Source organism: Gossypium hirsutum, chromosome D12, assembly GCF_007990345.1.
Source record: "Gossypium hirsutum isolate 1008001.06 chromosome D12, Gossypium_hirsutum_v2.1, whole genome shotgun sequence".
Taxonomy (NCBI): Eukaryota; Viridiplantae; Streptophyta; class Magnoliopsida; order Malvales; family Malvaceae; genus Gossypium; species Gossypium hirsutum.
The window spans coordinates 5,773,562-5,786,295 of record NC_053448.1 but is presented as its reverse complement, the minus strand read 5'-3'; the positions used below and the strand labels follow the sequence as shown (position 1 = coordinate 5,786,295).

The 12,734-nt window shown below is 35.0% G+C and overlaps 2 protein-coding genes across 5 annotated transcripts; one reads left to right on the top strand and one right to left on the bottom strand.

The window, feature by feature from the left end:
• The first annotated feature begins 1,884 nt into the window (after positions 1–1,884).
• On the top strand, positions 1,885–4,362 carry LOC107945105 (cytochrome b-c1 complex subunit 6-1, mitochondrial). Of its 2 annotated transcripts, none has more exons than XM_016878958.2 (5): positions 1,885–1,998; positions 2,302–2,348; positions 3,068–3,152; positions 3,957–4,046; positions 4,118–4,362. In XM_016878958.2, coding segments are annotated over exons 2-5 (210 nt in total). In that variant the 5' UTR covers positions 1,885–1,998; positions 2,302–2,346; the 3' UTR covers positions 4,151–4,362. The 2 variants fall into 2 exon arrangements, with proteins under 2 accessions (XP_016734447.1, XP_040964239.1); XM_041108305.1 differs by lacking the exon at positions 1,885–1,998 and adding an exon at positions 2,011–2,183.
• Positions 4,363–5,019: 657 nt separating this feature from the next.
• Positions 5,020–9,815, bottom strand: LOC107945104 (protein NLP2). Of its 3 annotated transcripts, none has more exons than XM_016878957.2 (5): positions 9,269–9,815; positions 7,902–8,936; positions 7,650–7,697; positions 6,548–7,568; positions 5,020–6,069 (listed from the first exon to the last, which is right to left on the bottom strand). In XM_016878957.2, the coding sequence occupies exons 2-5, from the start codon at positions 8,790–8,792 to the stop codon at positions 5,180–5,182; spliced, it is 2,850 nt and encodes a 949-aa protein (XP_016734446.1). In that variant the 5' UTR covers positions 8,793–8,936; positions 9,269–9,815; the 3' UTR covers positions 5,020–5,179. The 3 variants fall into 3 exon arrangements, with proteins under 3 accessions (XP_016734446.1, XP_016734445.1, XP_040964238.1); XM_016878956.2 differs by having other exon boundaries at positions 7,902–8,986; positions 9,269–9,759; XM_041108304.1 differs by having other exon boundaries at positions 7,902–9,759.
• Positions 9,816–12,734: the final 2,919 nt, after the last annotated feature.

The following is a 12,734-nucleotide window of genomic DNA, read 5'->3' as shown; positions in this document are numbered from 1 at the left end:
AACTAGCCAACCATTTTTTAAAAATTGAGCAATTACCCTTTTAACCACTTTGGATTTCCACCCTTTTCCAAACCAGTCTAAATGTAATTAAAAACTCATTTCATTAATTATTTTTCAAAACCAGCTTCATATTTAAAATCTGTTTTAAATTAATTAACAAGCAAACGCTTAATTTTAATTTCTCTACCTGAATTTTAATCTTGTTTATTATTTTAATATTTTTACCTAATTATTAATACGAATCTAATTTCGGTATCCGGTCCACTTACTCGATTTTTAGGACGTGACAAAATTAGTACAATTTTTTAACTAATAGTTGTAGTTGTAATTGTAATTATTTTTAAATGTGTAATTATCACAATTTCTATTAAGTTAAAATTATTTTTAAATGTGTTATTACCGCAACTTCTATTTTATTTAAACTTTTCTAACTATAAAGTCTAATTAAATACTATAATTATTTCAGTTATATATATATTATAGATTTATTAGTAAAAATTGGAGCATCCTAGTGCTGGCATAATTTGGACGAAATCCATGGCCATTATACATTCTCATCACTAACATAATCTAATCATGGATCAATCGCCACAAAGTCCTTAGGAAAATTTCAATTTTAGTGCTCCCTCGATTAATCATTTCCATCGCATTACAAATTAATTCATACTGCGATTCCATTTTTCAAAGATTTAATTCATAAATGAAACATAATTATTATGCTACTCATTTTAACTAAACTCAACTATCGATACGACATGAATAAGATTTCTTAACCAGGACACATCACTCTTGAGCTGTCAGCAACAACTTTCAACCCTATCCAACAAACATTACAAAACCTCATGTTGCTGTCTCCGGAGTCGCGGTCACCTTTTTAAGCACAATCTCAACAAACTTCAATTAAATTATAAATCAATCCATCTAATAATAAACAAATTCTCTAAATTTTTGGAAGGTATATTTTGAAATATAACTTATATTTAATAATAATAAACTATTATAAAGAAGCATGGTATGGGTTTATGGGTATTGGTTATAGGCAACGATGACTTTCGACTTCTTGCTTCTTTTTTCACTGTCAATTCGACTTCATGATATGTTAAAAGAAATGGAGAAGGTAGAAAAATAGATGGAGAAACAGAAGAGAATAGAAAAAAAAAGAAGAAAAAAAAGAGAAAAGTTTAAAGAACATAAAATAAAAAAGTAAATTACTTAAAATGAAAAATATAGACACCGATTATAACCTCAAATTTTTGTTTGAAATTATGATTTAACATGTCACATCAGTTTACAGTTACACCGTTAACGACAATCAACTACTTAAATGACTAAAATGTTACAACACGATAACATAATTGACTAAAACTTAACATTTCAAACATAAGTGACTAAAATGTAACCTGAGATAAATAAAAATCACTATGGGTATAGTTTACCCTTACATTTATATTCCTCTCAACCAAATGCATGAATACTAATACAATACTCATCCCATTCCATCCAACCAAACTATTGTTATACCTATTCAATTCCATTACAGTCTTATTTTATTTATACAGAATGATTATTCAATTACAGTCTTATTTCATTCTAGTGAATTAAACGTATTGTAATTTAATCGGGACGAACTAACTAGTTAGTTAGCTTTTTTTTTTGGTACAAAAGAAGTAATAAAACAAAAATAAAATAAAATAAACAAGGCGAATCTTCAACTTAATCATCGTGTAGAAACTGAAGCACTTCCTCCGGTGGCTTAGCCTATCTCCAATTGGTTGAAATCCTCCTACCTCTCCCATTGTTAAAAAATTGAGCCCAATAATACTCAGACTAAATTCAGGACCCAATGTGCTTGAAAAGGCCCAAACTGAACAAATGCAGACGGTGCGTATTACGGGAGCACTTTAAAGTCTGAATTAAGGTCACGTTTGTTTTATACTCGCAGTTTCCGCAGGGAAAGAGGGTAGCCGTAGCTTAGTATTTTCTGCTCCTATCCCTGAGGTATTCACTCCCACATTTTCTTTTCCGTCGACTCGTGTTAGACTTTTATCTTAATTGATCTCTTACGGATGGGTTTTTTTTAAAATATTTTTATAGGCGATCAGGAATTTTTCTTGATCTGTAAATCTAGGGTTTGGGTTTAATAGATTTATTGTTGGGTTCTCTAATGAGAAATCTCATATCTGGTGTGTATTTGTCTCTGTGTGTTTTAATTTTAATATTTCATTATCCATTTAGGGTTTTGCAAAATTACTTGATTGCTCGCTCTGCTTTATTTTGTTGACTTTGTAATTCATTTACCAGGTGACCTCCAAAGCTCTTGACTGTTGCGTTTTCATTTCATTTGCAATGTAAGCTTCTATTTTTTTTCCTTATACATATGTTTCTATCTGTTTCATAATATGCTTGCAAGTGGAGTGAGTTTGATGATATATTTTATCTCAATTAATTTAGTTTGTTTTGCATTCTGTTGTTAAATAGTTTTTCTATTTGTTTCTTGATCTGTAATCATTCTTGGGTATAGGAAATAATCATACTACTGTGAATAAAGCCTGTGTGGTGCATCTGTTATATAAGTTTGTGATTAAAGTATGTTGTTGGGTTGTGGGGGTTGTCTGTAAGGGGCAACATGGACACTGCAACAGATTGAACAATCATCGTATTTTTGGATATTCAGATGAAATGATCTCGTATGATCTCAAATTGGAATTAAATTAGCATTTTTTTTCCTCTAATTCAATCAATTGGATAGGTAGTGGGAACGCATAGGATAGGCTGTTCTCCTGAAAACCACAGGAAAAGAAATAATTAACAATGATCAAAGCTTAAAATATCAAAATTAAGTTTTTTTTTATCATCTAATATCAGTAGATGTTAACGTAAATTAAGTATATTCCGAAATATTTAGTTCCTTATTGTTATTTTTATGGTCTAACTTTGGTTATGGTCCATAGTTGCTTCCTGATTACATTTTTATCTTTAAGAAACAGTGATGTTATTTTTCCTCAAAGTTATGAATGCCTTTCAATACTGTGTCAATATCTAAGCTATTATGGTTTAAAAATGTTAGGGCGGATGAGGAACCTGTTGATCAAAAGAAGTATCTTGAAGAGGGTTGCAAGCCTAAATGTGTGAAACAACTTCGTGCTTACGAGGTTTGTTATAAATGATTTGTTTTGCAAACTGAGCTAGGTTTTTTGAATCTTTTTCACCATTCTTTCAAATATATGAGTTTGATAATTGCTGTTACAAGTATTAATTCATGCGTGTTGTTTTATTCTTTAAATATTGGAATTTCATAATGCTAGCAAACTTTTCATCAAATTCATCCCATTTCCTACTTCAACCCAGAGCTTCATTTCTGCAGAAATGCTATGCTGTTTGTATATAATGCATCAGTTTGGGAAATCCTATAAAACCGGCATATTTACTCCTTTATTTCTTGTTTTTTAATCTGCCTCCCTATATTTTCATATGATTTTCTTGAAGTTTTGTGGCGATACTGAGAAATTCTTTGTTGGAGGAAAATTGAAGGAAGAAGAGTCTACCTTCTCAACAGTCGGTGATTCTTTGGCCGAACACCCGAAAAAGGGGAAAAGAAAGAGTTGGTTCTTTAAGGAGTTGGTTTCATTCTGTCTTCTTTGAAACCCCATTTTAACCACAAGAAAAGCTTGCAGCCAGAACTAGTTATTGGGATATGTCTGTATATATATGTATATATGTGAAACCATAGGAAAATGCAAGTTGTTTTCTTCTATTGAGCCAGACCCAACTTGATATTTCACAAAAAACAGATTTAAGGCAATATCTGAAAATAATAGGCTTCACACCCAGACACTGACATTCACCTCCTATTAATATTATGTTTCTTGTCCTAAATACTTGGTTCTTTTTTAGAACAATCTTCTGCTACATTCTGAACTACACATCAACTTACACAAGTTACTTGCTTCCTGCAGGCATGTGTTAAGAGAATTGAAGGTGACGAAAGTGGCCACAAGCATTGCACTGGTCAATATTTTGATTATTGGGCTTGCATTGATAAATGTGTAAGTAGCTTACCTTAGTTTCATTTAGGTGATATTGTGTACTGTCCTAATACCGGGTTGGTGGAATGCAGGTTGCACAGACTCTATTCTCGAAATTGAAATAATTGAGGGCCAATGTTGTGTAACAATAGCATCATGTGGAGCTGTTTTGAGTTGAAAAGCGAGTTAATTGTTTCATAAACTATTGGTATCCTTGTACCTTAGACATGAGATGGTGCCTGCTGCGTGGCTAATCTGAGCACTGGTAAACATTTTTGTTATTGTTATTGTTATTGTGGAAACGTTTACTCATTGTCAATAAATTTGGTTCCTAGTAGACATTCCCGTGGGCGACAGAGTTGGAACGATCTTTGCTTACATTTCCCACTCTTCATTTGGAATAGACTTTTGATGATGCAATGGGCCACTAGTGCTTAAGTTGGTTGTGTAATTTTTAGAAGTTTCTTCAGATGCTTCGCCATTAAAATCGTTAAAAATTATTGTTAAATATTACCCTTTAACTGGATAAAATGTTGCATTCACAGATTAGCTACCCGGGGAAATTTCTATTGCAACCCTCGGCCTTTGTAATGCTTCAAGCTAGAATCATCTTGCCTAGATTCACCCCTACTCTTCATTCTTTTCTTTTAAAGAAAAAAACGATGGAGGTATCTGGGAGTCCTATTTTAATGGAGTTAATATTTATTATTTAATAGTTATATTTTGCAAGGTTTTTAATGTATTAAATACGGAACTATAAATGAAAAAAATAATTTTTTAAAACAATAAATATTATATCGAGAAAGTGATGAGATTAATTTGATATATTTTTACCTTTTTAAAACGTACTCTTCATCCGGTCATGGATACGTAAAGTCATGCATGTGGCGCAATATATAAATCCATGCATATGTAGTAGTAAATATACGTCGCAGGTTTTGCAAATTGCCCTTGAATGCAATGAATCAATATTACAAGGAAATACAGCAGATCATCAAGTGAACGTCTAAACTTGTTATTGCAGAGTCTATAATTCCCAGTATTGACTAATTAGATTACGTAAATGTTGGTTACACTATTATGTGGGAAATAAATCATATGTTCCTAAAAAACTGCTACAACCATCAAGTTATACTATCCATCCCGCGGCGTTATTATGGGGCACTGCTACCAAATGAAGTTCCTAGATTCGGATGAGAAGCTTGTTCAAGGGAGATTTTAATTGTTTTGCTTTGGGATGATTTATATATATCAACGCATTCCTCAAGGTCAGCATCACATGTCAAAAGAACCCACTCCTCGTCATCGTCCAAGTATTTGAGATCAATTCTGCTGACATCTTCGATGTTGAAACGCCTACCAATCTCTTGTTGCAGGTCTTTGAAACCCCAGCTTGGTTGCAAACTCAACCGTACCTTATCTTCTCTATACATAACTTTTACTTTTATGGCACCCGCAGTTCGTAATTTGTGGCCACCACTTTTTGGCAAGGGAGGTTTAGTCTCAAAACTAGGTAGCTCACCAAATGTTTTATGGCTTTGGGATCTTGCAAGAAGCTTTGGCTCCTCTTGATTCAAGGCTTGCAAATCAGCATCACTGAGAGCTCTCTTTAGTGCTCCTTCGGGGTTCTCCACTGTCAACCCGTCTGTACTACACAATGCGCTTATACTGGTACTACGCTGTTTTGCTCCAGTGGAACAACAGGTACTTGAACCAGAACTCTGGCTACATGAAGAAGATGGAGACTTTGGAGCAGCAGCAGCAGCTCCTTGGCTGAGCACGCCGCTCTGAATTTGAGGTTCTGATGGCTTTGACTGGTTACTTATCTTGGATGATGAAGGACCCTTGCCAGAAAATTTTGGTGAGCTCAGTTCGGGGAAGCTTGAGTAGAAGGATCCAATTTGAATGGCACCCTCAGCACCTTGGACCGAGTCAATCACAAGTTGAAGTTTTCTTAAAGAGTGGCCTACCTTCTTAATTTTTCGAGAAGGCCATCGAGTGATCCCGTGTTGCCTGCATATCCTTTTCAGAGTAGTGGGGCACACTGCAATACAGTAAACTCGGTAAGCGACTCCAAGTGAGCTGGGTCCTTTTACACATTATAAAGAGAAATAGATCGAAATGCTAATGCATGGAGGTCAAGGGCGATTATACTATCACTCCAAAATGAGGTATGACACAGATATATCACATTAAAATTAACCTTTCAGTATATCGGTATGAACTTATATGACACCTTATATATTGATGCATACACTAGGCTAAATCGATCTCTAGCTTCAAAAAGAGAAGCACTGTCGCAGCTGGTTCACCAGCAATAGATTGCGCAGAAGAGGTAGGACATGAGAAAGATCGACCGTTTAAGCTTAAACTGTGATATTTATATGTAGTAAAATTTCACGAGCTGTATGATTATTTGAATAACTAATGGTAGTTACTTCGATATACTAAGTAATGTTTAGTTGAACATAAAGTGAAAAAAGAATGTGAGGCTTCTAAGTATAAATGGAATATTTTCCTACCACCAATACTTTTAGCAGCATCTTTAAGACTCCCTGCAAAGTACTGCCTAAGAACCTGCAAGCTGATTGTCTTCTCCATCTTGGTTCGTCTCTTCTCACCTGCTTTTTTACGTGCTAAAATGTGACGTCCGCAAGATGAGGAGGAGTCACCACCTCCTCCCTCAAGACTAGCTATGCTTCCGGCATTTTGATGAAGCAGCCCAAAATCTGAAAGTACCTGCTTATTATATAACTCTTGCCGAGTTTCTTCCCAACTGGTTGTCATCTTGAACTCTTCTTTTGGTTCTTCTTTTTGATATTCCCAGGAGACATAAACACCTTTCCCCTTCTGTTGGGCCTCCATCATGTGGGCAATCCATGATGACTCCTCTGGGGAGTTCTCGTTTGGAGAAGAAATCTTAAATTTAGTTTCTTCTTTGTCTGATATCCCATCAGAAGCAACTACCGCTTCCTTAACGGGCAGTATCACTTCTTCTTCAAGCTCCTTGTCCATAACAACATGCAAGCTCTGGCATGCCTGTTGCATAAAACTGGACAATGAGTTCAGCATCTGCTGCTGTGCTTCGCTTTCATGGCAATCTTTTGGGAAGAATAACTCCAAAACGAATTCAACCAATCCAGTAAAAATGCTTTGTAGTGGAATAGCTAATGCGCCACGCAGTTTGAACATCCTAGCATGGTGAGAGAGAGGATAATTTGTCTTACTGAAGGCAGTTATATCAGTTGCAAACCATTTTTTGTCTGTTGTGAATGCTCTACCAACTATTCCTTGGCCTCTGAACAGGTGGTGCTCAGAGCATGCCTCAAGGAAGCCCAAAAATTTGTCATCAGCCACGAAGCAAGCAGCATCCACGGTGGAAACACAATTATAATAGTTCTCGTCTGAATGTCGGCATCCACCTTTACCTTGACTGAGGCATGGGGCCCATGTTAGAGCCAAAGGCAGCTTATATGTCTTGCAGACAGATCTCAGAACCTCAGCTATCTCAGGCAATGCAGCTTGATACAACTCATTGCAAGCCTGTGGATATAGAGGGTCTCAGAAATGAGTGATAAAATTTTGAACCATTGAAACTATAGTTTTAAGATACCGTTCTTTTACCTCAACATTAGGAGGACTGAAGTTATGTGAGGTCCTTAGATCAACAGCCTGCAAACAGATATGCTTTTTTTAAATGTATATTCGGATGCAATATGAGTACAAAGACAACTATTATCGATAAAAACAAGTCCTAAGATTCAATATATACACTGCAAGCATTGTAGCTAGTTATTACAATGTTCAAATGAATTCGTAAGGTTCCTTCAGATGATAAACAAAGAAGAACAAGTAGAAGAAGAGAAAAATAGAGACCTCGAGAGCTTTGCAGACGTATTCCAGTTCTGGGTGATAATTGATCTTTTGAGCAGTTGTGACAACCTCAACAACACCCAAGCAAGTTCCACTGGCTCGTTCAAAAACAGGAAGAGCTAGAGATCCACCAACATTGTACTTTAGTGCAAAACTAACACGCGGATATTCTTCGCTTCTGAAGAAACGAACATCAGGTGTCCACTCAGGCAACTTCCCCAAAAAGACACGGCCAGGCAACCCAACCGATTTATTTGAATCCTCCTCAGCAGGGAAGTTATAGGACTTGGAGACATCTCTAAAGATTTTGAGGGACTTGCTATTTGTGTTAACAGAATAAGGCTGGCCTTCAGTAGTAAGAACATGCTTACCTTCTCTTGTAACAGGCACCCAGATTTGGATAAGAACATCCCTATCTTTAGTAGATTCCTTCAAATATCCTATAGCCTGCATTAGTCTCTCTTTCACAGATAAAGAAGAACCGGATTCCGCTTTAGGCCCTATCCACCATCTACTGCCCATCTCAGTGCCTTCAACTATAAAACTTCCAGTTTGGGATAAAGATGAAGCATTTTCAACACCACCCCAGTTTTTTGACTGAGTTTTAGAAAGGTTGTCAGTTTGAGAGGGAGCAAATTGCATATCTGTCTCTCCTTGATGCATTTGATGAGGGTTTATGGTAAAAGGAAAAGTATTAGAGCCGGATACAGGGAAGCAGTGAGGAGAAGGGGTAGATGTTGAAGGAGCAGGTTGCATAAAGTTGAAGCCATCGCTAGTCTCTAACCAGCATCCTTCAACCAAGAGTTGATCCATAAAATCCAAGTCCATAGCAGCATCAGACAAGTTCCCGAAGGTAGTAGAATTAGGTGAAAATCCACCACCACCACCTTCCATGTTGAAAAGGCTTCAAATTTGCTTCAAGCAGAGCCCTTATTATTACATTCGAATTGCAAGCAGTATCAAGACCACAGTAAAGATGAAAAACAAAAAGAGGAACTTCCAGGAAAGTTTCCTTTTGCCAGTATCCAAAAACCCAATCTGTCGGAGGCGCAGAAACATCGTATCAACAAAAATTTGTTTTGATTGAACTGCAATCAGAAATGCATTTCAGAGGAAGAAACCTACCATATTTTTCATTCATAGTTAAATACTAAGAAAAGCAAAGCAAAGCATGCCACTATGAAAACTATATCTTCATTTCTACTTTTAAACCAACTCAAATTTTAGATGACTCGATCCCACAACTCCCAACATCAGCTTTCCACAATACAATAATCACACAAGCAACATCATTTTAGTGTTTAAATGTAAAGCTAAAAGAAACAAATACAAAGAAGAAATAAACATAGAAAGAAAAGAAAGCGACTCACTTTACAAAGAATCTATGAGGAAATCCCAGTTTGGTAGTTTAGGTTTCTGTGACTGTGTAGTATTTAGTATAGGCTTTTGAGTGAAACAATCTAATCTAACAAAAGATGTGGTGGCTGTTCTTGGATGAATGTACCCTTTTGTTTTACTTTCTCACAAGACCCCAACCACACAAGCAGAAAATATATTACAAAAAACCAACTTGCATTTCTGTTATTTTTATCATCATCACTAGTTTCTGTTGCTGTCTTTGGCGATGATATTATATAAACTAAAAACTCCCAAAGCTACGCGCGTGAACACCGAAGAATCTTCTCTCTAATCTATGGAAAACCTTAGGACCCCACTTTAGCAGCCAATACCAATTTTCTCATTTCTCTCTCCTTTCTACTGCAACCCCTTCAAATAAAGGGTGAAAATAAAATAAAATCTCTCTCTAGAGCTTCTTCAGACTTGAGTTTGATGAAACCAAAGGTTTGAATGTTGGTTGCCTACTTGCCTTGCATGTTCAGCCTTCGGATTCCCTGCATTTTATTTATATTTAATATTGCTTTCTAGTTTGGACAATTTGCTTTTAATTTAAACCTTGTTTAACTAACATATTTTGTACTTATGTTTTTTTTGTCCATCATATTTATTTACGTCATTTACTATATTATTATATTAAATAGAATAGTTAATAACTTTTAATGACTATATTACATGTAAATGTATGAGGCCAAAATTGAATATTAGACTAAATAAATTTATTAAAAATGGAAATTATTTAAATATATTTCAAGTGCAATTATTGCAATTTAATAAAAAAAAATCAAACCAGCTTTGTCATCTCATTCACAAGATTCCATTTTTGTTTTCAAAGGTTCAACTTTCAATTTAAAAGGAAATTACTATTGCCAAAAATTGTTACAATAATATCTTGTCTTTCACCATTGAAAAAAATGGCTTGACCATTCATGGAAATTACTTGTCTTGCACGAATGAATTTGGATTGAATGGTAATTACCGATTTACCATGACAAATACATACATATATTGATTATGTCAACCATTTACCAAATGAGTAAAGTTGTGATAATAATAGAATAATAGTAACCTTTTCCTCTTAGCATGCAGTTTCCACACATTTTCGCCTACAATTGGAAAAACTTTTACCTCATATAGTGATAAGATGTCTTGCATTTTTAGTAAGAGAATTCAAGTACAAATTTAGGAAATGATTTAATTTAGAGGGTAGAAAACCTTTAGTAAATTATGCCATTAGATGAACATGTTTATTCATGTATTTTCAGTGATAGCCTGAGCTTAAAAAAGGTTTTTGTATAGAGGTCGAGATATTCTTGCAAGATGAATGTGAATTTTAAGCTCAGCTCACCACCGAAGATGCATAATTCTATGGAGGTCGACAGGACTAGGAGACTAGATATTCTTGCCAGATGAATGTGAGTTTTGAGTGTGTTGAAATTTGTGTTTCAAAAGGCATTTTGATATTTAAGTTAACAAAAAGTGAAATCGAGATACTATCACAAAGTAGCTTTTTTTAAAAATAAATGTAATTGCCATAAAGAAAATAATTTCATTCAAGAAAATAATCAAGTCTTGCATTACATTAGAAACCTATCAAAAATTGCAGACTCACTAAATCCCACCAAAATGCACATCAAACACCAACCAACCAACCAAAACGACTAGGCAATAGAGAAAATAGGATCAATCAAACAAAAATAATAATACCCTAAGGCAAAGTAGCTTTTAGTTGTACTTGTGTAATTATACTTTGTGCTTATGTTGCTTGCATGGTTGCTTAGTGAATTGCCATTAATTATCTACTTGATCATATTGGTGCATTGGCTTGCTTGATTTTTCTTAGTGGTAAGTTTGTTAGCCGTACAACCTTGGCTTCATTACAAGGTTGCCAAGTTTTGGTAGCTATTTGCTATGCTAGATGACTTTGTTTCCTATTTGATAGTTTGAAATGTTGTATGTTAAAGGCCTTATGTGCTTAGATTTTTCTTGGGCTTTGGCCTATCAGTATTAAGCTACAACTTACATTATAGGTTGATACAACAATTGCTCCCCTTAAGTGGGAGGCTAGTTATAAAGTGGTCAGGCGAGGACCTAAACCTAAAAGTGGGAACTCATTGGAAATTTAATAATCTAGGAATTAATGTGTTGATTAACTTATTTGTTCCTTCTGAAATGACATCTTCTCGACCAAGGTTTATGTTGGGCACTAAATATTTGTAGAGTTAATTTTAGATTGATTAGTTGCATTCCCCAAAGGATAGAAGCTCGATTAGGTTTTTTGTTTGGAGTTGCGTGTAGTGGCAGGTGTTCTATGCAATTTTGGTTGCAGATTGCGTTGGAGACATACGGTGTTGTACGGAGCAAGTTTGAGGCTACTTTGGAGTTTTGATGTGTTATGCATAGTAGTTTTTTAAGTTGCTTTAGAGCCTTAGCATTCTATATGAATCATATTTTGAGTTTTTTTGAAACCTTAGCCTGTTGCACAAAGTAGGTTTTAGGTTGTTTTGGAGTCTTAGTATGATGCATAGAGCAGGTTTTAAGTTTTTTTTTAAATCCTTTTTGTGCTATATGAGGCAACCTTATAGATTATTTTAGGCCTTAATATTTTGTGCGAGGTAGGTTTTAGGATACTTTGGTGCCTTGGCATGCAAGTAGGTTTTAGGTTGCTTCGGTGCCTTGAGAAAATTTTGAGTTGCTTTGGAGCCTTGATGTGTTGTGCAAAGTAAGTTTCGGGTTGCTTTAGAGCCTTAATGTTGTTAGAGTGATTCGATAAGAAGTACGTTGTGCAAAAGTGATTTTATTTTTCCCAAAAGATGAAATTGTTTGTTGAAAGCTGTGTTCTAGTGAGTTTTTTAAGGCCTACTTAGTCACTTTGTTGTATACAAAGTGAGAGGCTTGAAAAAGAAAATTATTTAATATGTGTGAATAGTGATTAGTAATGGGTGCCATGTAGTTTTGCAATTAAATATTGACATGGAGCATGTGAGCAATTATGTGAAGTTTACTACTAAAGTTAGTATTCCTAATGCTACTAAATTTGACACTAATAGTGATTCTAATGCAAAAAATCTCGCAAACATACAAGATGATGTTAAAGAAATAGGAGCAAGTATGTGAGGTTAATGTCATATTATTTATGAGAATACATGTCTGAAGGAGGAAATCATAAGTTGATCAAGCATATCATAGTAAAGGATTCTCTTCTTGATGATAGAACTGCTCAATTGGAGGCCACACAAAAGGATCTTACAACAACTAAGTCTATACTAGAAAAATTTAATGCAAGTAGTGAGAAACTTGATGAAATACTTGTTGTTAGAAGGAGGAGTCCAAGAAAAGATAGCCTTGGGTACTTTGAGAAGAAAGTAAAGGGTTTTTTATAGACTTTCATAGTTTTTTTTTGTCAAAGCCACTAATAATGTTGACCATCGTGAATGTTCT

Coding starts and splice junctions, on each gene's coding strand:
- LOC107945105 (XM_016878958.2), top strand. Junction 3,153..3,956: donor AACAACTTCGTGCTTACGAG/GTTTGTTATAAA, acceptor TGCTTCCTGCAG/GCATGTGTTAAGAGAATTGA. Junction 4,047..4,117: donor GGGCTTGCATTGATAAATGT/GTAAGTAGCTTA, acceptor GGTGGAATGCAG/GTTGCACAGACTCTATTCTC.
- LOC107945104 (XM_016878957.2), bottom strand. CDS start 8,792: ATGGAAGGTGGTGGTGGTGGATTTTCACCTAATTCTACTACCTTCGGG. Junction 7,569..7,649: donor TCAGTCCTCCTAATGTTGAG/GTAAAAGAACGG, acceptor CTATATCCACAG/GCTTGCAATGAGTTGTATCA. Junction 6,070..6,547: donor TGCTGCTAAAAGTATTGGTG/GTAGGAAAATAT, acceptor ACTGTATTGCAG/TGTGCCCCACTACTCTGAAA.